Raw genomic sequence first — 24494 nt, 5'->3', positions numbered from 1 at the left:
GTTAAAGCATTTCAAGCCGAATGTTATCTATCCTCATGTGGCCCTGCTCTCCTCAGCTCCGCCCCTGGAGTGCAAGCATGGCAGGAGAAGGCGGTGCACTCGTCCGCTGCCCACGTCGACTCTGCTGTGGAGTGGGTGCGCGGGCTGAAACAGGAGCATGCCCCCTCTGCAGTCGACACCGAGGAGGCGCTGCTGAAAGCCATGGAGGATTCAACAGTAATATGGAATTCCCTTTTGCCAGCACTGATGTTGGATCCCAGCACAGCACTGTTCAGAACATATTGCATGTTTAGATTGCTGTTTGCTTCCTGCTGTGTTTTCAGAACATCCTCCTTCATAAGACAATGCATCACCCATAGAGCTTTACTCATGGTGAATGCAGCCCACCAGAGCTCACCACCATTAACTGTCCTTCCAGCTTCCACATGTCCTCTTTTAGACTTAGTAATGAAGTGATGAATGGTTTCATGTAGTAGCCTTCAAGTTTCAGTTCTGCCATCTGTTTCATTCTCCACCATTTCTCAGAACTCTATCAACCTCCTTTACTGGGGTCATAATATAATATAAATTAATCATTTTCCAGTTTATCCATAATTGGCCAGGGATTTCTGTTTTTTTCTTATGACTTCCTTTTGAGAAACATAATCAGTCCAGCACAGTAATAATTCACTTGTAAAACTGAGCTACAACAAACACATTTATCGATTGACTTCATCAGGTTGGCGTTGGTATGAAGTTTGGTACTGAGTACAAGTCGAATTCATCCCGTAAAATGCATAGCCTCATCAAACAGAGAGCTACTGAGTCAGCCATGATGCATTGAACCCCCACTTTCTGCAGACCAGCGTGTTGGCCACTGATATTCCTCTTCCTGCCATGACAGGTGGAGGCGGTCTACCTGTTTGCTGTGGGAGATTTTAAAGCCAGAATGGCAGATCTGCTGAGGAATAAACTGGTGAAGAATGTCTGTCCCATTCACACTGTGTCATTCAATGCCAAAAAAGAAGAGACCATTCAAGCCTTAAAAGAGTTATCCCATCTCACTGCTGGGAGGTAAGACACTTTTCAATGGGTTGGGCTGTCCAATCAATAAGATAATATTTGTCAAGCCAGAAAATCCCTGCACCCAGCATATTTAGTTAACTATTAAGAAATTAATGTGTAGTTGGTAACTATGATGCAAAAGAAGAGGAAGAGTTATAAAGTTACAAGCATACCATTATACTCTTTGGGTTTGGGGATGTGTAATTCTGAGGGATTTTTAACCAGCTGGTTTGGTATTAAACATCTGTATTTACATAGCATTGACTAAGGCATTGGTTCACTACTGTATGAATGATTATTTATGTAATGCATGTTTTTTAACTGCTTGCGTCTTTGTCTCTGAAGGGGGTGTTAATTTACAATGAGTGTGTGACCACTCAGTGGTAACTTTAATATTTCTTTCAATCAATATCCTGTGGCAGGTCAGCTAGATGTGCTGCTGAGATTGATTCAGCCTTCCCCTTCTCTCCAGAGATGTAGAAACTGGTAGAAAAATAAATTCTTCCTTGGTTACACTAACTCACTGTATAAGCACAAGGGCTTATTGCAGTTAGCTTTCATCTCACTAAAACAGATCCAGGTGTTGGTGGCTGCCGGTAATGGATTGAAGCATGTTTTTTGTGGTGCTAAAGAAACAGAAATGCTTATGTGTGTATTTATAACGAATGTGACTTTCTGTGTCCTTTAGGTTCCATGCATTTGCTGAAATGCATCCTTTTGAAGATGAGTCATGTAACTCAAGACAGGGTGGTGATGGGAATGGGAGTCCTCCACAGGTGTCAGTCAAACCCATAGGAGGTGTGCCACCAGGTAACTCTGTTCTCTTTCAAGTCCCACAATGCAATGCGTTGCAGCACACATACTCCTAGCACAGGAAAATGATTTACTGCTAGCTTTGTAATATGCTGCCTTGTGACTGACATCAGTGGTTTTACAGTTCAGTATGATGGAGGGAGGAGGTTTGAAAGAAGCAGTATAGGGAGTAAACATGATAAAATGGACACTGTAAATTTAGGTGGTTTGGGACCCCTCTCAGACACATTTACAAGCAGGCAACAGCAGGATATCTGTCTCTGTTACTCAATATTTGCATTGCTATAGTACAGGCATGTGAGCAGATGCTTTTCTGATAACAGGTGTTGTGTGGCCGAGTCCCTGTTTACTCAAGCATCAATCACATGAACTTATAAAGTCCTTGCCAGAGCAAGCCCCTTGTAAACACAGTTAATAAAGGTCCATTCCCAGAGGTAGACATGGGGTGTTCAGTATTGCCACTTTTAACCTGAAATAGAATGTTCCGTCCCTTTTTCACAATCATTATAACCATCATGACATTGTGATGGTATGAATGATGATGAATTATGAATGATGATGATGATATGAATTATGCTGGGGTCATGGTGACTCCATGGTGAAGTCAGGGTCACCATGTGCCAAAGCTTTTTTCTCTGTTTTGCCTCAAATGAACAGTGTACATCCACAGATGCTGGAGTGTGTCATTTTTTGTCCTTGTTGGCAGATTTAAACAGTATGCATCCATAGAGGCTGGAGCATGTTACCAGTCTTGGCCCTTCATGTGGGCTTCAACTAACAGTTTGCTTCCACAGGGGCTGGGGTCAGAGAGGATGTATTTCTGGTCTGGAGGGAGATGGAGGAGGCCCGGACCACCAGAGCACGAGTCCAGGCTATACTGGCGGAGATTACAGCATTAGCACCACATCAAGGTTGGGCCTCTCACTCAGTGCACAGATCATACTGTCACTCATATCATTTACATGGTCTGTCACATGGTCTGTGACATAAAATTTGCACAAGTCTGTGCAGATAGCTAGTACAAATATTTAAGTCTCCTGTAGCCCTGCTTATAATCCTATAAGAAGGATAAGTTTCAGATTGCAGAATGGTTCCTTTTGAGCATACCGTTTCATGCACGGCTCCTCATAGACAGATCGGGGCCTTTGGTTTTCTGTTTGTTCATTTCAGCAGTTTCTGTTCCCCAGCGTGCACACACACTCTGTTTCACAAGATGAGGAGTTAGGGAAGCAGAGCAGCTTCATGCCTAAAGGGAGATCTTTCTTCTCCTCCCCATGCTGCTGCCACGCACTGCAGACAGATCTATTGCAGTGGCTTGTGCTCAGTTTGCCATGTACTCATTACACTGAAAGGACAAGCAGCCACCATTGAGTTCATTGGTTTATCACAGGGACATCATAGAAAAGAGAGCTTTTTTGGTTGCTGCGTATGCTCAACTGACATGGTGTAGTAGGTAGCTAGGCACTACTGTGTCCCTGTTGGTGTCTCAACTTCTTCTGAAAGCCTTACTGTTAAAACCCATTAGAGATTAGGGACATTCTGCACTTGACTTTCGGTGGGTATAGTGGGTTGAGTGTAGTGGGCTAACTGAAGAGGGATTAATGAAATGGAACAAGTAATGGAAGCATAAAGGGTGTAGTGTAGTGCACTGGGCACTATATAGTATAGTATAGTATAGTATAGTATAGTATAGTATGGTGTAGTATGGCATGGCATGGCATAGTAAAGGATAGTATGGTATGTGTTGGGAGTGGTATGACATTAGAAAGGCAGGATAAATTTAATGGGACAAGGGTAGCGGGATCATTTTTATGGGACTAGTGTAATGGAATGAGTGCAGTGGGTTAAGTGTGGTGGAGTGACACCGGTGGCTTAAGTATGGTTGGATTAGTGTAATGGAGTAGGTGTAGTACATAACATAATTAACTATGTGCTACTAACCCAGGGAGGCCCTAGGAATGTATTGCTATTGTGCTGGAGTGGTAAACTGTCAGGTATATTGTGTTTGCATTTGTGGGCCTGTGTGGATGATAGTTTCCTTGTTTGTGTAATGTTTAGTATCATCTTGCTGGATGCCCTTTGTGCTTCACTTCTGGAGTCGCTCTGGACAAGATCATCAACTTGCTGTCAACATTGCAAATACAGTGTTAAATGTCGTCATTTCGTACGTCGCTCTGGAGAAGACATCTACTTGATGTAAAAAATGTAAAAGTATTGTTAACTGTAGCTACTCATCTTGTATGTCTCTCTGGATGAGAATATCTGCTAAGTGACACATTGTAAATGTGTAAGCTGAGTGCAGTGGTTTGAGTGTGCATTCCGATCCCACAGAACCATCAGACTCAGGGCCTCCACCAACGCCCTGCTCTGAGGATTGCCTCAGCTCCAGAGAGTGGCTGTCCCAGTACGGACTGAAGGCCCAGAAACTGCTGCTGTATGATGCTCTCTCTGATTGTGCCTTCCGCCACTCTGACGGGGTGGTGGACCTCAGAGCCAAGCCTGAGGACGAGAGTGTCCAGACGGACGCTGTGAGTGACGGCTCCTTTCTGAACCCAAGTCCCCCTCAGGCCTGCCGCCCCAAAGATGACTTCCCTGTCTCAGTTCACCAATTAATATATTGTAGACATCAGTTCTGTTTCACCACATCCGTCTGTCTGTCACGTTCCTCTCTCTGTCTCTCACCCTGAAAGGAAACTAATCACAAGCTTGTAAATGCCAAGTACTGCAGCAGATTCGCTCACATGAAATGGAAGGATGGCTCCGTGGTCCATGTGCACGTCACTGCTGAGAAGTGCCGGTGGTATGAGGACCAGATGAGGATGGCCCTCGCTAACATGCAGAGGAGGTACTGAGCTGTTCCCTGACGGACAGGTCCTGTCTCACACTGTAGCAGGGCTGATAGTGATGTGATGAGGAGTGGGTTTAACCCAAATGCAGAGATGACCTGAGACACATGAGGTTTACGTCAAACAAAATAGTTAGTTACATTTACTGGAGAATGGGGAGATAAAAACTTGGTGTAAGAGAGTACACACAGAAAGACACAGAGAGACAGACAGACACAGAGAGACAGACAGACAGACAGAAAGACATACACATACATACATACACACACACACACACAAGTGATGCCATATCTCCTCTAACGCCCCCTGCAGGCTGGACTGGCTGTGTAGGGGCAGCAGGGAGCTGTTTGGTGCGGTTCTGGAGGAGCAGGTGTATGTGCTCGTTGACACCTCAGAGTCCATGAAGGACCAGCTCCCTCTTCTGAAAGCGAAGATCCACCAGCTCATGAAGGTTAGAAGGTTTTTCAAATATGTTTGCAGAAAAACCTCTTTCATGTCCACATACTGAGACCAATGTCAGCTTTCTCTCTGAACAAGGGCAGGTGCTTGATATTGGTATTGTGAGGGAAGGGGCACCAGACTTTGCTGTTTGAGCGTGAAACATTTCAGTGTGTCTTTCTCTGTGCCATGCTTACAGGAGCAGCTTCGCCATAAGGCCAAAGTGAATTTTGTGAAATTCGGGTCACGGGCTGTGTCGTGGAGAGAGCGGCTGGCTGGGGTGAACGAGCAGAGCCTGGAGAACGCCTGGACCTGGATCAAAGGACTGCAGGTAAGAGCCTTACAGAGACACACAGTGTGCGCGGGACAACGAGATAGGCTTGTCACCCAGAGGTTGCTGGTTCAAGTCTTTGAAACAAGGTTAACCTGATTCACTTCAACAAATATCCAGCTATGTAAATGGATGATTGTTGAACTATGGAAGTTGCCCAGGGTAAGGCTGGCTGTGAAGCAAAGCAGCTAGAGAAAGTCTGATGGTTTTCAGCATTATCCTTTAAAGTGATTTAAAGCACTTGAGCTGCTTGCTTGCTGAGCAAGCAGCTCTTCACTGAGTATTATAATCAATACATTTCACAATACAAAACAGCACTCAGCATGTAATGACTCAGGGAATTACTGTCCTTTTGCCTTTGTGGGAGCTCTAAGTGTGTGTGTGTGTATTTCTGTATGTGCATGTGTTTCTGTGTGCGTGTGACTTCATGGCTCTGTGGGAACTGTGTGTGTGTGTGTGTGTGTGTGTGTGTGTGTGTGTGTGTGTGTGTGTGTGTGTGTGTGTGTGTGTGTGTGTATTTCTGCATGTGCATGCGTTACTGTGTGTGTCTTCATGCCTCTGTGGGAGCTCTTTGTGTGTGTGTGTGTGTGTGTGTGTATTTCTGTATGTGCATGTGTTACTGTGTGTGTGTCTTCATGCCTCTGTGGGAGCTCTTTGTGTGTGTGTGTGTGTGTGTATGTATTTCTGTATGTGCATGCGTTACTGTGTGTGTGTCTTCATGCCTCTGTGGGAGCTCTTTGTGTGTGTGTGTGTGTGTGTGTATTTCTGTATGTGCATGCGTTACTGTGTGTGTGTCTTCATGCCTCTGTGGGAGCTCTTTGCGTGTGTGTGTGTATTTCTGTATGTGCATGCGTTACTGTGTGTGTGTCTTCATGCCTCTGTGGGAGCTCTGTGTGTGTGTGTGTGTGTGTGTGTGTGTGTGTGTGTGTGTGTGTATTTCTGTATGTGCATGCGTTACTGTGTGTGTGTCTTCATGCCTCTGTGGGAGCTCTTTGTGTGTGTGTTTGTGTGTGTGGAACAGTAGACCAGTTCAGCCATTTAAATAACAGATGGCTGGAGGTGCAGAACGCCCCCAGACTGCTAGTAGCACCAGTCTTTTTATCTGAGTGCATAAACAGAGTGCTCATGGTGAATTGAGGCCGCGTTGCTGTTAATTTTATGCTGTTTCCTGTGAAAACGCCTTGTCATGGCATTTCAAGTGAAGTCGTGTTTCTGATTAACTCTGCAATAATTACGTTGTAATGGGCTATGGGTGTTACTGATGCTATTATGAGATTATTAATAAAAACTTCCTCTGTGGTTGGGAGGAGGCTTCTCACCCCTCATTTAAGACAGATCTCCAGGCTGACTGTATTACAGTATCTAATTATCTTCAAGCTGTCTGCATTACAATATCTTATTAGTTCCAAGCTGTCTGCATTACTGTATCTGATTGCCTCAAGGCTGACTGCATTACAATATCTAATTATCTCCAGGCTTACTGCATTACTGTGTCTGATCAAATCCAGGCTGACTGTACTCCTGCATCTGACTGCATTCATGCTGACTGCATTACTGTGTGTAATTACCTCCAGGCTGACTGCATTACTGCATCTGGTTACATCCATGTTGACTCCATTACCGTATGTAATTACCTCCAGGCTGACTGCTTTACTGTTTCTACCTCCAGGCTGGGGGCTCGACCAACACACTTGGTGCTCTGCAATTGGCGCTGGCAGACATTGGCACACAGGCTGTTTACCTGTTGACTGATGGCAGGCCAGATCAGGTAATGTGTAGGTATAAGTGTCAGTACTTCAGCCCCCTAGCTGTTGTTTTTGTGTTCTCCCTGTCTGTCAGTGTCGTCTATGTGCTTTTGTTTACAGTTCCCTTGTGTTTTCGGCCCTGCCCCGCTCTCCGCCCTGTCCCCGCCCACCTGGTTTCCTGTAGCCTCCACCTGCCTGCCTGCCCACCTGCATCCCATCTCCTCGTCAGCCCAGCCCTATATATTCCCTGCTTGTTTCTGTCTTGTTGCCAGTTCGTCTCAGTGTGTTCTCTGTTGCGGACCTGCCTGTTTATTCGTGTTGCTGATTCCCGTGCTGACTCCTGCCTGACTGCCTACCTTGTCCCTGCCTACTGTCCTGCCTTGGTTGCCTGATCTGCCTGCCTACCTGGGTTGACCCCAGCCTGTTTCTGTTTTTGAGCCCTGCTCCTGTTTTGCTCTACCTTGGACTGTCTTCCCGGTTTTTGACCCTGCCTATTCTGCCTCCACCTACTTGCCTTGTGATTCTAAATAAACCCCTTGGAACCTGAATGCTCCTGGTCTGTGTGAGAGTCCAAGCCTGTGCCCTGATAATAAGTACTAGGTACCAGTGGTCTTTCTGAGGCCACATGCATATGAGTCCTCTTTAGGTAAAGTCAAAGTATTAGAAGTAGTTAAGGAATCGCTATGTAGTCAGAGCACTAAAAGTACTGTTGTCCTGTTATTTTTCCTGTTAGTGTTTCAATAGACTTTCTGTTCTTTGATGCTTCCTGAGTATGCAGTAAACACCATATATAACCTTAATGACAAAAAGAAGGGCTGTGCTGTGTTAGAGAAATAATCAAAAAATAAATTTCTTTCAAACTAGGTGTGCTCCTCCATCTGTACTTATGCCGTCTTCATGTCTGAAGCTCAGAGCAGGTCATAGCCAATTGTAGCTGGTTATAGCAGGTCATAGCAGTCTAACTTGATGACTGTGTGAGTGCTGTTCTCTCTGATGGCTTTTTTTTAACTGTCACTCTCCAGCCTACTGGGACAGTGCTGGCAGAGGTCCAGCTTTGCCCCCCGGTCCCGGTACACACCATTTCCTTTAACTGTAAAGACATGGAAGCCAACCGCTTCCTCTACACGCTGGCCCAGGAGACAGGGGGGAGGTACCACTGCTACCAGAGAGACCCAGAGGAGCCTGGTACCCCTCTGCCCTACGTGGTGAGGACTGCACCAGTCTGGTCTACCCACAGACCAGGCTGGTGCCCTGGACCCAGCTCTGTCATTCTAATCATGCCCACTCTGTCCTGGTTCACTCAAGTCATATCAAATCTTTTCTTCAGCAAGGCTGAGGTGCACTCAGTGAGAACTTTGTTATGACACACGTCACCAGCTGTTTGTGTATGGGCAACGTGACAATAAGTGTTTGTAAGCGTACCCTAGAGGCATTCCTTGTAAATGTATAAGTAGTTTACTGCACATTTCTCTCATTTGACATGTATGACTAGACAAAGCGTAACATCAATTAGAAGTTTTCTGAAAGAAATTAGTAAACAGTTAGTTAATATTTGAAAATGGACTCTAGGGGATATATATACATTTAGTCTAATATACTGTGCCATGTTGCCCACTGAGACAACAGCCCTTTACAATGACTGAGAAATATGCCTGTCCAAACAGTCTGGTCTTTTGAGATTTGATTTCACACAGCCAGGCCATAAGTATATCTGTAGTTTGCCAGTACTGCAGTGGCCTCTAAAGCACCTGATAGATTTCCCATTGATTCACACTGAAAGAAAGGGGTCTTATGTAAAGCTTGCAGCTGTTGTAGAGAAATGTTACCTCTCTGAAAATGAATGGCGGGTTGCACCATCAGAGTGAGGACATACACCTCCTGAAGGCTGAGATTGAGCAAGGGAAGGAGAACCTAGAGAAAGTTCTGAAACTGCGTGCTGAGTGCGTGATGCTGGACTGGTACCATAACGGAGACAATGGCACAGCGAAAAGGTGAGACTGCTAGTATGATAAAGGCTGGTAAAGTGTAGTGAAGTGTGGTAAAGTGTAGTAAAGCCCGGTAAAGTGTGATAGTCTGATTCCCTGCATAAATCTATGTCTAAGATGAAATGCAGAGTGGTTGGTGGTAGCATAGTGGTTAACCAAAAAGTTGCCGGTTCGAGTCCCCATGGGGGCACTGCAGCTGCACCCTTGGGCAAGGTACTTAACCCACAATTGCCTCAGTAAATATCCAGCTGCATAAATGGATAACATTGTAAAAAACCTAAAACTGATGTAAGTCACTCTGTAAATGCCAGTAATGTAATGTAACTGTAATAATGCAGGAGTGAGGATGTAACAGATAAATCTCTACACCCCAGGAGCAGTGAACGACCCCACAGCGCCCCCCGACTACAGAAGGCTGCTCAGGGCATAGAGAGGGCACGAAGGCCACAGTCTGTGCTGGGGTGTGTACCAGCCTCACGCTACAGCCACCCACACCATCTACCCACCGCCCAGTCCCGGGACCGGCACACCCGGCAGGCCCAACGCGCAGGTCTGCAAGCTACTACAGCCCACCTTGGTCCACTGTCTTATATAATCAGCGGTAAACACAAACTGAAGTGACAGTTTGTTATTTCAAAGCTCCACACGGGTGAATAGGCATCATTAAAAAACAACTATGCGGCTGTTACATATAGTATATTTCAGATGTGTTAAGTTCATAATGCACCGGATTTGAGATGTGTCTGTCTGTTTAGTGATTATGACATCACAGTCAGAAGGCCTCAAGAGGCGTGTCATCCATCCTCTCTGATGTTGGCCTGGTGGCTCTCAGAGGGAGAGAGATAATTTCATTGTGTGGAGGTAGACAGGTTAGTAAGTCGCATTCATATACCCCTCCTCCTTCTTTCAGCACACACAAAGGCCAGCCTGCTGAGGTTCCTCAGCCATGGCGTCAGCATCGCCGACAAAGGCCTGGCACAGGAATGGATGCTGCCGGAGACCCTGTCCCTCTTCCAGACCAACACTGACAAGCAAAGCCAGGTTCTTCACCGTGAGTCTGGAGAGAGCGCTCGGATAGCAGCCATCGTGGTCACATTGTCCTAGAACAGTTTTTACTATGCTCCAGATGTGTGATGTGTGTTACATAGTTCTGATGGCTTTTCTTTAAAGCCGGGCTTTGAGATGCCCTGAATTGTTCTCTTGCACTCTTTTAAATTAGATTAAAGGCTGGGGCTGCAGGTGAGCAATTACGTCCAATTAGCAGCCTTAAAAAGGTTTGTCGCATTGAAAGGAGGTAATGAGCATTACTTGTTGAGCATGAGTGATTTTGTGGTGGCGTGGTCATTAACATACTCTGACCTTGCTTTGTGATGTTTATGACCCAGGTCTTGAATTAACTGCCATGGGTGGCAGCCAAAAGAAACCAAAGAGAAAATCACCCAAGGAGTGAGTACAGCCAATACGTTTACCTCCCAATACATTTACCAGTGAACGAGGTGCTGATGAAGACTAAGCTTCAGAAGAAACGATTGTGTAGACTACAATTGAGTAAATTAATGTGCATATCAATTTCATATGCAGTTTCAATAATGTGACTATCTTTTTGTTTGCAAACATGAGTTTCCTTTCTTTGTAATTTGCACTGACCAGGGAGTTCAATGGATGTGTTTTGAAAGGAGCAGGAAAAATGAAATAAAAAGCTACTGAAAGCAGCTCAGACCTGACATGTGACCTATGACCTTTGCTTTCTATACTCTGACCTCTGCCCCTCACCTTGCTGCAGATCCCTGGATATGTCCTCAGCCCAATGGCTCCGAACAAATAGCTTGGTTGCCAGGCGACTGACCATAATCGATGCCCTGGCCCCTACAGCAGTGCCACAGAGTGCCAAATTCATCCCCATCCTGGAGAAACACATCTACTCGAAAGTGTTTGACGAGGTAAGCGCTATACCTGTGCTGGATGGAAGCTATTTTCACAGATTCACTGCTGATAAAATGTACCATTTCTGGCCTCTTGGTAGCCCATTTTAAGCACAGTAGGAGAACAGGCTGTTCCTCTGACTGTGCTGTGAATTTATACACTTTCTGAGTGATTTGGTCATAAACAAAGCTGAAAAGCTTTTCAGAAGTAACCATATGCTTATGCTTGTTTTTCCCTTGAAATATTATTTCTAAGAGATCTTTGTATACTTAGTGGCAATCTTTCAGGATTTTCTTCACTTTTAGCAAATACTTATTAGATTAGATTATATTCATTATTGTCATTGTGCAGAGTACAGGTACAAAGCCAATGAAATGCAGTTAGCATCTAACCAGAAGTGTAAAGAACTATTAGAAAGTATTATTTACAGAAAGTGCAGTTATAAGAGTAATTACTCCAGTATAAGTGATGCTATATATTTTTGCTGCAAGGGTGGTGATTATATACTGTTCCTCTATAGACAGACAATTTCAATTTCAAATGTGAAGATAGAATCTTCTTTGACCCTGCTTACAACAAAGTTATGATATGTTAAAATGGATATTTAACCCAGGGTCTTACAAAATATCCTGTACATTTAATAATGCTGTCAGCAACATGGCAATTCCCCTATTAGCCTGCAGGGGGCAGTGCTTTGACACATTTCATGGTATCTTTTTGCCTAACTTTTGCTGTATTTTGAACATCATTATTCTGAACATCTCAACTGACCTGATTTATGATTGCCGCTTTAATATTGTTGTTATATGTTTTCCCGCCATTCACACTGTAGTCTTGTTCATAATAATAACATAGAACAATAGTGTCTGCTGTTAGAATCTCAGTTATTTAGGACTAAACAATTTACAATTTCCAATAAATGACTGAACTTGAGATGAGTTTGACTTGGAAAGTACTTGAATGGGAGAAATCTGAGAGCATTCTTAAAGTGGAGTCTCAACCACTAAAAACAGATTCTTACCTATAATTTGCACTGAATAGTGTTACAGTCACCTTGAAGTAATAAGAGAAATCTTCAGTATGACTCAGTTTTACCAAACAGCTGCATGCAGTATAATGATAAATAGGATAAAGACTCCCTTAGTCATTAAAGGTGACACCCCTGCCATCTCAAAAAGTCTGGGTTACCACTTCCAGTGTTCCTGCAGTTTCTCGAAAGAGCATTTCTCATACTGGCCTTTTCCTACTGCTGAGTAGCTATAAAACAATACATCACACCCTTAATGGTGGTTTTCACAGGCTGTTGGTGCTGCTGAGAGTTGATGAATCGAAGCTTGATCGAAGCGCCCCCTGGTGGTAGGATGGGCGTAGTAATTTTCTTCAGAAGACATGTTTATGAAGTGTTTCTCTTGTGGCGTGGGTGAACCGCGCCTGCTCTTCAAACAGCCTCTTTAAACAGAGCCAGTCCCGACTTGCCCACTGTCACTCTGAAACCTTCACAGCTTCACATTCTCTGAAAGTGCTAAATGCTTTTTTACCCATGTTTTTAAAGAGCAAGGTCTACTTCCCTTATGACAATTGTGTTTTCTATAATCCTATTTGATTTGTATGTCCTCATATAGGGAAAAGAGTCCCCATGATATTCTTTGCCATGTATGCAATGATAAGGTATCTGTGCTCATATGTGAATGATCAGGATTATGTAGAAAGACTCAAACATACATGAATGATAGAATTTTTGCTTGTGTGAAGGTGTGGGAAAGTTACATTATTACATTAGAAAACACAATGTATTCCCACTTAGGGGAATAATTATGGTTCACACCTTTTAATATGAATACTTTAGTAACCTTGGTCATCACAGCAGAACTGAAATCGTCATGTTTCACTGAGTAATTCAGTGAGGCATTGTGATTTCTGTTCTTCTACCTACAGTTTATGTCCCAGTAAGATGTAATGAGTACATCATACCAACAGAGGTCGCTGTGTCACATACAGCCATTAAACAGCCAACAAGACACATTGCTCCATGACCTTTACATGCTCAGTAACCTGGCTTTGACCATTGGTGGAGGAATCCAGTGAGGGTTTTGAACAAACCCTGTGAAACTCAGCTATCTGCATCACTCTGTCTGGCCTGGCCAACTTCCAAAGCCACCTGTCTGCCCTTTGGTCTCATAAACAGATTGTCACCTGGCAGGAATGGACGGAATGTGGAAGTTTTTGACCTTGTCTTCAACATTTTCCCCTGTTAGATCAATTTGCTGATGCCATGTTCACAGATGTGTGTCCTCCTCAAAGATAATGCAATTTGCAGAGAACAAGAGGACTCTCAGACAATAGCATGTACAGCACCATTCAGGATACACACTACCAGCAAATTTCATTTACTGAAAGCTCATTGCATTTGTACTGGGGCATTGAAAAGAAAGCTTTGCAGTTTGCTCTCTGTTCATATGGGGTCTTTTTAGAAACTGAAGTGGGCTGCACTCCTTCACTGTTAAGTAATCTAAACAGGAACTCGCTCTTGCAAGTGTTGGAGTGCGTTAAACAGGACTACTGCAAGCACTGGAGTGTGTACAGACTAGTGTGTAGATTATAATGTGCTGAGCTGCTTTCAGTTTGGAGTGGCAACAAATGAGGCTGCCATGGGAACCTCTGATTGAGAGGTAGGAATGTCCCCGATCTGCAAGCGGAGGGACTTCCTCTCTGCATTCTCCCTCTGTGGCGCATCACCAGTGAGATTAAAACACAGCGCTGCCCCCATATGCTGTAATTCATTGATAGTGAACAATCACTAAACCCTTTCACATTGCTAATAGCAAAGGCAAGAGGTCATTTAATCTCTGATAAGTGAGAGTTCATGAGTTATTGTGTGCAACAAGATGAACTTAAACCACGCTTTTCAGATGAGTCGGACCTATGTGTGTGAGTGCGCGTTTGACTATGCATCTGTGGGTGTGTGTGCATATGTGTGTATGTGGGTGTGAGTGTGTGTGCGTGTGTGCGCATGGGTGCATATAAGTACAAGTAATCTCAGATGTTTGTGGGTGTGTGTGTGTGTGTGTGTGTGTGTATGTGTGTGTGTGAGTGCAGCGGTGCATATGTCTATGAGTAATCTCAGGTGTATGTGTGTGAGAGTGCATGTGTGTGTTTGTGTGTGTATGTGTGTACAAGGGTGCATATGTGTACTAGTAATCTCAGGTCTTTGTCTGTGTGACTGCACGTGTGTGTGCTGTTCTATCCCAGGTGTTCCCTCTGGCCCACCTCAGCAGTGGACATCGGCTCACCCTGGTCAATCCTCTGGGCGTGAACCTAGAAGACTACAAGACCAGGCTGCAGGGAGCTCTGCAGGACTACCAGAGGTCAGCACCACCAGGGTGTCCTGTCCTGTCTCTGCATTCACATGCACCTCATCCTTACAGGATCCCCTGAACTGTGGAGACAGTGTGTGCACGTGTGTGTGTGTGTGTGTGTGTGTGTGTGTGTGTGTGTGTGTGCAGTCACGGACTGTAAGAGAATACAGCTCTTAGAGAGATTGACAGAAACCCCCCTCATATACTTCTGTTCAAATCCAGCATAATTGTGTGCATAATGGTTCAGTAAAGAAATGATCAAATTAGGAGGTAAAACAAGGCCACCACATTTACCCCCTGCTGTGTTCCTTTGTTACCACCTGCAGTGTCTCATTGTTCCCAGTGTGTGATAGCCTGTTTAGGCTGGTTTCAGTCTTTCCTGTGAAAAATTTACAGTAGCTCCTTGAGTTAAACAAGTTCCTCCCTAGACCCCCTGATACCTTCTGATATCTCAGAAATCCCATCCACCCACCCTCACTGTGAGGGAATCCACGTTTACTGGCTGAGTTGTAGTGAGGTCATAGATGGAATTGTTTAGATTTATACTCTCCCCTTCACAGAATGTGCCTCTCTTGTGATCAATATGTTCATGTGGTCAATGTGTATATAGTCATATTTGCATTACATTTAGAAAAAACTGAATATAAATCACATCTTCAATAATGACCTTCATCACATAAAGGTCCAAAGGTCATTTGTTGAGCCATTTATGACACAGACTGATAAACCTGTTCTTTGTGGACACAGAGGTTCAATGATCCTTTCAATATGTTGTCATCTGAATGTATGAAACTGACCATGTCAGCTGTGTTGGTCATCTTGAAAGTGACCATGTACAGTGTAGTGAAATTTGATGAAAATTGTGAAATGTCTTTTTTATTCTGCAGGAGGCTGGATTTGATTGTATGGAGAGCACTGACCGAAGAGGACAGAGCTAAGTGAGTGTGTGGTCTTGGCTTGTTGGGGGTTTTTGTCTTTTTTTCCACCCTAACACAGTTGATATTCCTCACCAAACAATAATTTGTAATAACAACTTGAATTTGAAATGGGGTACAAAAGAGATATTTATTGCATGGCACACTGAAACAGCAAATACATTTAAAACGAACCCCTCATTTTCATTAGCTAGTCATTTTATCAATCATTCATTGTAATTATAGACTGAGGACACAATCAAGCCAATGGCTCACAACAACCTTCCAATTACAAATAGCACCCCTTGTCTCTTTTTTTCGTAATACTGGTCTCGATTGAGCAGAATCCCTTATGAGGCAAAATGGCTTCTGTGTACAAAACCCTGGGCCGCCCTCAAATTTGGCAGTGATAATCCCTGGGTTGTATTGACCCACAGGTTTGGCAGTGATAATTTCCTGGGCTGTTACATTACATTACATTATTTAGCAGACGCTCTTACCCAGAGCGACTTACATAGGTAACAGTTCTTTACAATGTTATCCATTTATACAGGTGGATATTTACTGAGGTAATTGTGGGTTGAGTACCTTGCCCAAGGGTACAGCAGCAGTCGAACTGGCAATCTTTCGGTTACAAGTCCTGCTCCTTAACCACTATGCTACGCTGCCGCCCCGGCTGTTCTGACCCACAGGTTTGGCAGTGATAAGCCCCTGGCATTCTTGGAGAACCGCGAGGCCCTTCTGCAGATGCTGGAGGCTCAGGGCTGGCCGCTGCCAAGTGAGGACATCAGCCTGCTGGAAGACCAGATCAACATGGGCCTCTCCTTCCTCCAGCAGGCCTCCGACCTGCAGAAGGCCGCCAGACAGAAGGCCAGCACCCAGGACAATGTGAGTAAGAAATAAAGACTGCCCTCTGCTGGATGTACACGAGTATGCTGAAATGGGCGTGCATCACAAGGAAGGCAAGGGGTAGGAGGCCGCTGTCCTCAACAGACAGGAATCACTTTCAGGTCATAATATGGGCATGGAATGAAGGCCTTTAGTGCGGTGTTTCATCTTAGCCTTCTGATTTTGCTTTGAAGTTGTGTAGCTCAGAGATTCAGGGTCATCAAACCTTTTGATGTCCTATTAAATGAAAACCTACCTTTTGTCCTGTCCATTTCAGCAATGGCTCTTCTGTATTTTTTTGTCAAATCTTTCACTGAAGATACATCATTGATTGTGCCATTGAGGGTCTCATTAGTGCTGCAAGTATTCAGATTACTGCACTTCTGACTCTTTGTAAATTCCTTAGTTTACACATCCTGTAAACCCGCTCTGTCTGAAACCCATTACTTTACCCCCTTAGCATAGCTTTCCTACCACCACCTGTGACATTTAGATTGAGTCAGAGATGAATGTTGATGTTCATCTTGCCAGGACTTTTAGTAGTTAGTAATCACAAAGCCCTAGCATGTGGCAAACATCAACTGTAGCTACAAATAAAAAAAAAAGAGTGCCTCTGTAGTAAAACAGCCGTGACTGTGTAAGGGAGTACTGGACCACAGAAGGCCGAGCAGCAGACAGCGAAGGAGGTTTCTCAGAAATCTCGGATATGAAAGCGTTTTTTCTCCGCCTCGCTCTCTGTCTCCGAGATCGCCGTAATTGGATATCCCCCTGAGCCAGAAAGATAAAGTGAGTATGGGCACGGACAGCCATGCTGAACAATCACTTTTGTCCTCTGAGTGCTTACAGTTATGCTTTGTTATCATTCCTCATACCTTCATAGATCCAAAGTAAAAGATCCTGAGAGGTTGATAAAGGTGATTAACTGCCTATAAGCTAGGGACTGATTTAAGGTAACTGCATTAAAAAAATGAAAAACCTTTCTCAGACTTGAAAGAGAATTATGCCGAATATCCTTGCGTGTCCTCTGAGAGCAATTTCGCATGCAGCAGTCAGAATGTCTCAGCCATCACTCTCTCACATCTAGACCTCGTTATATTTCATCATCTTGGCCGGTGCTGTTTAATGTTTATTTCATATGGAATTGTGGAGCATCGCTGGAAAGCTGATTGCATTTGATGAAGGTCCAGGCGCATTCAGCACAGTGTAATTTCAGGTTATGTGGATCATTTTACAAAGCGACACTAAGTAAAAACGCTAGTCTGATCCAATGAATGAACTGGGAAAGATGCAGTCGCTGTGCGGCACACATTAAGCCATGTTGCCATAACTCCCCTCCTTGTTTGCCGTTGCAGACGGCACTGTCCTGCTGTTAGTTAGGGGGGGGTCATTAAAAATGCACTCACTCATCAGCCGAGAAATCGGCATGTAACAGCAAGCCACGTGTACAGGATTCACGCGCACATGTAGGTGCACACACACACATCCACAGACAGCCAGGCAGACACACACACAAACACACACAGATACACTCACATGCACCCACCCACCCACACACACGCACACACACACAGACACACAGACACATACAGGCACACAGATACACTCACACGTGCACACACACACACACACACACACACACACACACACACACACACACACACACACACACACACACACACACACACACACACAGATGCAGCAGGTACAGCAATCAGTCAGTGAAAGGGATGAAGACACTCCAAAAACACAGCTGGAGCAGCCAGAGGACGGAGTGATGCCGGGAAAAGTGCTTTATAGCTGTTTACCAGGACATACTGCAGAGATACAAAGGACAGAAGGACTCTTTTTTTTAGCCATCGATCGTGTCCCACTGAAGTGTGGAGCATTTTTTTTTTTATCTATGATTTATGTGTAGGCATAAATACACTGGAAAGATTTAAAACCTTTGCTTTTATTTTCTGTCATCCCATGACTTTTAAAAACATTGCTTACACAGTGTTTTTGGGAACAGCTTATCATTCTGCCATGGAAGGTGCAGTTTTATAGATTTCATCCACATATGCCTTTACAATTTCTGTTCAGCTTTTTTGGAAGCTGGAATACAAATAGAGCCCATTCTTATGAATATAAAGTGCTATGTCTTATCTATCAACATAACACCCATATATTAATGTTCAGAAGGTGTGAACAGGAAGCTGTACAGACGGCTGCTTTTATCAGCGAAGAAACGACCCAGCTGGTGAATGTCACACAGATGTGTGATGTATGCGCTGGAGTTGTCCTCTGGGTATTAGAATAGGAAAATGATTGTTCAGTTACAATATAGAAATAGATTCAATAAGCAGGAAGGATGACCAGCCATGAAAAATTTGAGTTGAAAATGAGTTTCAAAATGAATGTCTTGAACAGTTTCATTTAATATTCATTTTGAGAGCTTTATTTTAATATGTTCTCTAATGGTTATCACCCTGAGATGAAAGACACTGGATCTTTTTTTAATCAAATTATTATTATTATTTTTAAGTTGTGTAACATTCCCAAATATAACATTCATGCAAAACTGTACAGTGTGCTTTAATAAGGTGAGTCCCTACAGCAAACATTACTGCAGTTTATTTCCAACAATAATATTCAAAGGAATTGAAATGAGTTTAGCAAGTCTAACAGAACAGCTGCTATGAAAGGGGTTTGAAATAAAGGCTGAAAGCAGTCCTCTGTATCATTGCCAGGTCAACTCTTTTTCCCCAGGGTCTCTCTGTTGAATATGCTTTAAAGCTGTGTTTGCTCCCAGGGGATGCTGGGTAACAGTGTGATGTCACAGAAGAAGCAGCCGGGGGATCTGACTCATTGCATTGTGGTTAAGGCTTATGCTTTCTTTCCTGTGCGGCACTGATGGCTTCCCAGAAGCTGCTGCTCAGGGGTTTCTGCGGCCTGCAGCCTCTCACCAGGAGTAATGAAATTAATTAGCTTTCCCAACATGGCACCCAATGATACTGAAAAACAGTGCACCCCCTTCTGGACTGGAGGAGTACACCATCTCCTGTGTTTAGCTTAGTCGGTCGTGTCTGTCCATCAGTGAACACAGAGTTCAGTGACCGCATAGTACCTAGTTGCCACATCTGTCCACTGAAATGGGAGGGTCCTGCCAGCACACTGTTACACTAAAGCTGCATTTAAATTTGTACATGCAGCTCAGACTCCAAAATGACTGTCCCCTGCACTGAGGGGTTTAGCACAATATGCCAGCACACACAAAAAAAGTAAAGGCACTGCTTAATTAAAGCAATCAACAAACAGCCTTAGGAAGGCAGGGACACCAGGAGACAACAGAAGGTTGTCTGGAAGGAACAGGCTGTCTGCCAGTGGTAGTTTTGTCCTATTTCCAATGTCGAACAGCAGGACTCCTTTCTAACAGCATTGCTGTGAGTCCACCAGGTACTGGGACACCTTTAGACCACCAGCCACCACCAGCACAGCAGGTTTAATGTTCAAAATCCTTTGTAGTCAGTGGTGAGGGCTGTGATGATGAAGCTCATGGAGGGAATTGCAGAGTATATTGCTTTCTGCAGTTCTGGGTGCTCAAAGCCAGTCTGCAGCTACCGCCTGCTGTCAGCAAGCAGTCTGCTTCGTGCCTGTTCTCTCAGGACGCCGGGAGTCGAATGAACAGTGCGAACAGAGCACAGAGGACACGGCGCAGGCGGGCGCTGGACACACTCAGGGGTCAGAGGGTCATCGCCAGGTCAGAGGCCGACGAGTTTTATTACTCAGGTAAGGTCCTCCACACAGAATTCACAGAACGGAAGGCCTCTTTCTCTCCAATAAGCCTCACAACATTTCCCTCAACTGCCAAGACACCTATTTGCAATGTTTCTTATGCAAAAAAGTGAATTCATATAGTGGATGTGACACGGTGTGTTAGTTTGGTTGATAGCGTCTGAAATGGTTAAAATCTTTACCCTTGTGAACAGGGATACCCGCTATGCCGTACAGACAAAATCTGTTCTGGTTCGTCTAGCTCATGCAACATGACAGCAAAGCACTGGGAGGAAGCAGGCAGGTTTCAGACACGTGTCTTTTCCCATCCCTTGCTGTCATCCTTACCCTTAATGCGGTGTATGTCCCTCTGCCAGGGACCGTCAGGAAGCGACTGCCAGGAAAGAGAGTGCTGGTAGATTTCAGCAGGGGGGACACAGAGATCGTGCCTCTGGGGGCTGTGATCACTACAGGAGGGGCAGGGCCGTGCCCCCCTCTCACAGTAAGATCCAACCCCCATCCCAGGGGGATGCAAACCTCCACAGTCCTACTAAAACTCTACAACACTTGCACTTTGCCCTTAACTTTAGCATTAAATTAGCTTGAGCTCTAGCCAGTCAACAGATGCATGTCACTAATGTTTTCAGCCCAGTTCTGCTCTTGGGAAAGACCTTATCCAACTGTAGACACCCATTTCTCATCTGTTTGGATTGGTGTCAATGCACTACCCTTGGTTTTCCACAACAGGTGGGAGATTTTGTGCTCGTCGACTCTGGGACGGAGGGTGTGGGCGAATGCTTTGTCCCGGGTGTTGTCATAGCAACCCCTCGCCGACTGGAGGCCGCGGACAAATTGTTCACCGTCCTCAAATACAACAACAGGAAGGTTCGGTGATGCAAAATTTTTGTTTTCAGAATCCAGTAGATCTTTGCTCATCTGAATAATGTTGCCTTTCATAACAGCACTGGCTGTTTTCAGCGTACGAGTTGTCATTTTCATTTCCATTCATTTCGTTTGTTATGTTTTACAGGTGCACTGTGTGCGTAGCAAAATGGTCAAAATCAGCCAGACCAGGTACAACCTCACCTGTCGCTGCCTCCGAGAGCAGCACAGAGAACGTCACCGCATGGATCACAAAATGCAAGTAGAACTGGAAGGTCCAGTACTCTTTTCTCGCTAACACAGGCAGACTGCTGAAACCCTTCAACTTTACTGTGTGAATTCATATGCTTGGAAGATGCCCTTACCTTCCACATCATCTACAGTAAAGACATACTGCTGGATGTTTTCAGAAGCCACGCCAGTTAGGGGCTGGCTTATGAGTCTCACCCATCTTGCAGCCAGTTGGGTATGTGCCCATTTCCCTGATCCATACTCCAATAAACTCTGGAGACACAGTAGCATCAGCAAAGATCAATAACAACATCAGGCCAAATACGATTTTCTATTTAAACCTGCTGATTCCACATGCAGAGAGACCTTTTTCAGGTTGCATGATACTATAGAACACCCTATAGAAACACATTTATGAATACATTGTCTGCTGTTGTGGTTCCAGGAAACCACATCATCTGCCACAGAGCACCAGGTTGCTAGGTGATCAGTGTTAGAGAGGCAGTTTGTGTGAGCTGGACTGAATAGGGAAGGCAGGAATCCAAAATCCCAGCCAGAGGTATACCTCTTTATACAGCGGATAGTGCTCATCTGACAGTCCATTTACGTTACAAATGGACTTCCCTGAGGATGCATTCAGCATGAGCTGGCGTATCTGTATTGTCCTCAATGGTTCTGTTATTTCCAGGGTTGTTTAACATTTATAGAATGTCCAGGTAACATCAGCTTTCAGATTTTAGCAGCACCCTTTATTCAATACTCCACGTTCATTTACTTTAGAATACAGTTAATCATTTGTAAACAATATGACTCTACTTAGTGCAATGCTGTTAAATGAAGGAAAAATAATCCAATATGGACACTGTTTCAGCTATATTTGTTGTTCCCATTTAATCAGGGGAAAGAATAAATATGGAGGGTACTGTGTACAGATGTACCTCACATAGGTATAATTTGGAGAGCACATGACCCTGTAGAAACAGAGAGGGTTACACAGAGTCCCTGCCCCAAGGGATGATGGGACAGGCCTGCAGACACAGCTGCGTCCATCCAGCCCCACTGTGACGGGGCAGTAAAGAGGGACCTGGGGACAGCAGACTGTAATCAGCCCCTGGGACCTTATGACTGAGTGAAGCAGAGCTACAGAGGTTAGCACAATTAGAACATGCACGCTATGATAATTGGACTGGGGTGCCCCGGCAAGCATGACAAAACAAGCTGTTGCTGTGAGACTCACATAAAGTGCCCCTTTTCGGTCGATGGCGTGTGACAACGTCAGACTGGAAAGTAACCTTATACATCGGCTGCCAAATGGCTGGGGGAAGAAAGAACACGCAAGTGCATATTAAAAGGCACAATACTACCGTGTATTATCATTTACACAAATTAATGCTGTTTGGATGGCAGCTCCAGCGTGCAGCTGGGTAAATCCTTCCTTCGTGTCTCACGTTGTCATAGGAGAAGAGGAAGTGAGTCACCCCAGGGAGTGGCACCCAGGAAGTCCTCTCAGACTGAGCGCAGGAAGCGGGACAGGGCCCAGGAACCTAGCAGAGCCCGCCGCCGGCGCTCCTCGGAACGGGCCAACCGTGAGGACAGAGATTGGGTCCGGAACGAGGATACGGCCGGCGGCAGCAGCAAAGACGGTGAATACCTCCACTGCGTCGCTCCCATCACCCACTGAATATGGATTAATATGTGAAATGACACTGAGCAGACACCGTGCCTCTTATCATATCTCTCAGTCTGTATGCACTCCACGTCTTGACATTCCAGTTGTGGTAGTGGGGGTGTTATCATCAACAAAGGTGTAAACCCACAATTTGCTACCTCCCCAAACAGAGGCTAACATGGTATAGGTTATCACTTTTGGTGAAAAGTTCCTGCTACACATAAATCTCACAGCCCTCTCTACATACCATACAATGTCAGTGGAAGCCAAAATAGAGCACATTAGCTCTGGTGCTGAGATGTGTTAACAGCAGAGGCTCTTTCTACTTAATATCTCTCTCCCCTTCTCTCTCTCTCTCTCTCTCTCTCTCACACACACACACACACACACACTCATAAAATTCTGTTGTTTACTCAAGACCAACACAGACCATGTAAGGGCATAATCACGTGGAGCCTCTTTACATATGTAATCAGCCCCTGCGATTCGCCCTTGTTTCAGGTGAACACATCTCTCTTTAATCGCATTCGCTCAACCTCACACTCAGTCTATGACAAATAACTTCTATCAAATGCACTTAGAAGTCACAGAAAAGAAACAACCTGCCTGTTTTTTTTTTTTTTATTTGAAGATATAGCTCAGATCTCCTTTGATGTCTCCCTAGTTTAACCTAGTCTCACTACCCAGCAATTGCAATGATCCCATCTGTTTCTGGGTGCTGCCTTCATCAACAGTTAGCCTCCAATGCACGTGCTTTGATAGAGACATTTGTCAAGGTTTCTTTGTTCTCACAGAACTAGAGTACACAGCGTGGGTTTGGGATGCATTGTGTTTGGCTGTGTGTTCTTGAAAGAGAGTGGGGACCCAAATCTTCCCTCTGGCTGTGCACTGTTTAATTTAGCAAGAACAGAACTGAGAGTTGAGCATTGCCTCCCAAAGCTGATGTTTTAGTGAGCATGGTCAGCTGAGCGGCTGTGTGTTTCAGAGGGGCCAGATCTGAGAGATGAGGCTCCGAGCAGCAGCACCCCGCGCCAAGTTTCTCCCACTTCAAGCCACACGCCGCCACCCAGCAAGCCTCCCACCCCCAGAGCAGCACCAGGCTCCCACAATGCCTTGCAACTCCCAGAAACCCCGGCAACTCAGGCCTCTGATAGGCTGGAGGCTCTGGCACAGCAGCTTCTGCTGGCCCTGGAACAACACCGGGGGCAACAAGAGGTAGATAAATCCTCCTTCAGACTGCTATCAACAGCTGCACCACCCACAACCTGGTGGAAATGACACATTTGATCACATTTGAGAGGTAATGTTATCTCCTCTGTGTATGCTCTGACAGGACATTCAGAGGTGTGTGAAAGCCCTGTCTGTGCCACACAAAGATGATGATGGACAGGAGGATCAGAGGAAAAACACCAATCAGCAGAATGAGATCCTGGAGGAGCTGCGGGAGCTGATCCCTCCCACCAGTGGGGCAGCCAATCAAAACCGTGAGTAGAGAATGAGCCGCTTTCTCCAGGGAGCATATTCAAAGTGGTACTAAACAGTGGAATACTTCATTTTGGCTTTTACGAAGATGAGTAATAACTTACTTAGTCTTGACTACACTCCACATCCACATCAGTTTCTGACTCTGAAATACGTTGCCAGCAGAATTTTCACACACATTTTGTGCTGGTGGT

At 44.9% G+C, this 24494-nt stretch overlaps 1 protein-coding gene across 1 annotated transcript; it reads left to right on the top strand.

The window, feature by feature from the left end:
* Positions 1 to 1805: 1805 nt before the first annotated feature.
* On the top strand, positions 1806 to 21216 carry LOC118789194 (von Willebrand factor A domain-containing protein 3B-like). Its single transcript, XM_036545526.1, has 20 exons — positions 1806 to 1854; positions 2652 to 2768; positions 4189 to 4385; positions 4548 to 4702; positions 5016 to 5154; positions 5341 to 5472; positions 7142 to 7240; positions 8240 to 8422; positions 9078 to 9208; positions 9577 to 9752; positions 10113 to 10253; positions 10588 to 10648; positions 10986 to 11142; positions 14375 to 14490; positions 15369 to 15419; positions 16088 to 16283; positions 19928 to 20051; positions 20414 to 20538; positions 20784 to 20921; positions 21067 to 21216. Exons 2-20 carry the CDS (start codon positions 2693 to 2695, stop codon positions 21214 to 21216), a joined length of 2547 nt encoding a protein of 848 aa, XP_036401419.1. The 5' UTR covers positions 1806 to 1854; positions 2652 to 2692.
* Positions 21217 to 24494: the final 3278 nt, after the last annotated feature.

Source organism: Megalops cyprinoides, chromosome 14 (genome assembly GCF_013368585.1).
Source record: "Megalops cyprinoides isolate fMegCyp1 chromosome 14, fMegCyp1.pri, whole genome shotgun sequence".
NCBI classification, from domain to species: domain Eukaryota; kingdom Metazoa; phylum Chordata; class Actinopteri; order Elopiformes; family Megalopidae; genus Megalops; species Megalops cyprinoides.
The sequence above is the reverse complement of the archived record's forward strand: the minus strand, read 5'-3'. Positions and strand labels throughout refer to the sequence as shown.

Bases quoted from the DNA above. Each gene is read 5' to 3' on its own strand.
- LOC118789194 (XM_036545526.1), top strand. From the start codon at position 2,693: ATGGAGGAGGCCCGGACCACCAGAGCACGAGTCCAGGCTATACTGGCG. The intron at 11,143-14,374 runs GTAAGCGCTATA...GTTCTATCCCAG, and splicing joins ACTCGAAAGTGTTTGACGAG to GTGTTCCCTCTGGCCCACCT. The intron at 16,284-19,927 runs GTGAGTAAGAAA...CTGTTCTCTCAG, and splicing joins AGGCCAGCACCCAGGACAAT to GACGCCGGGAGTCGAATGAA.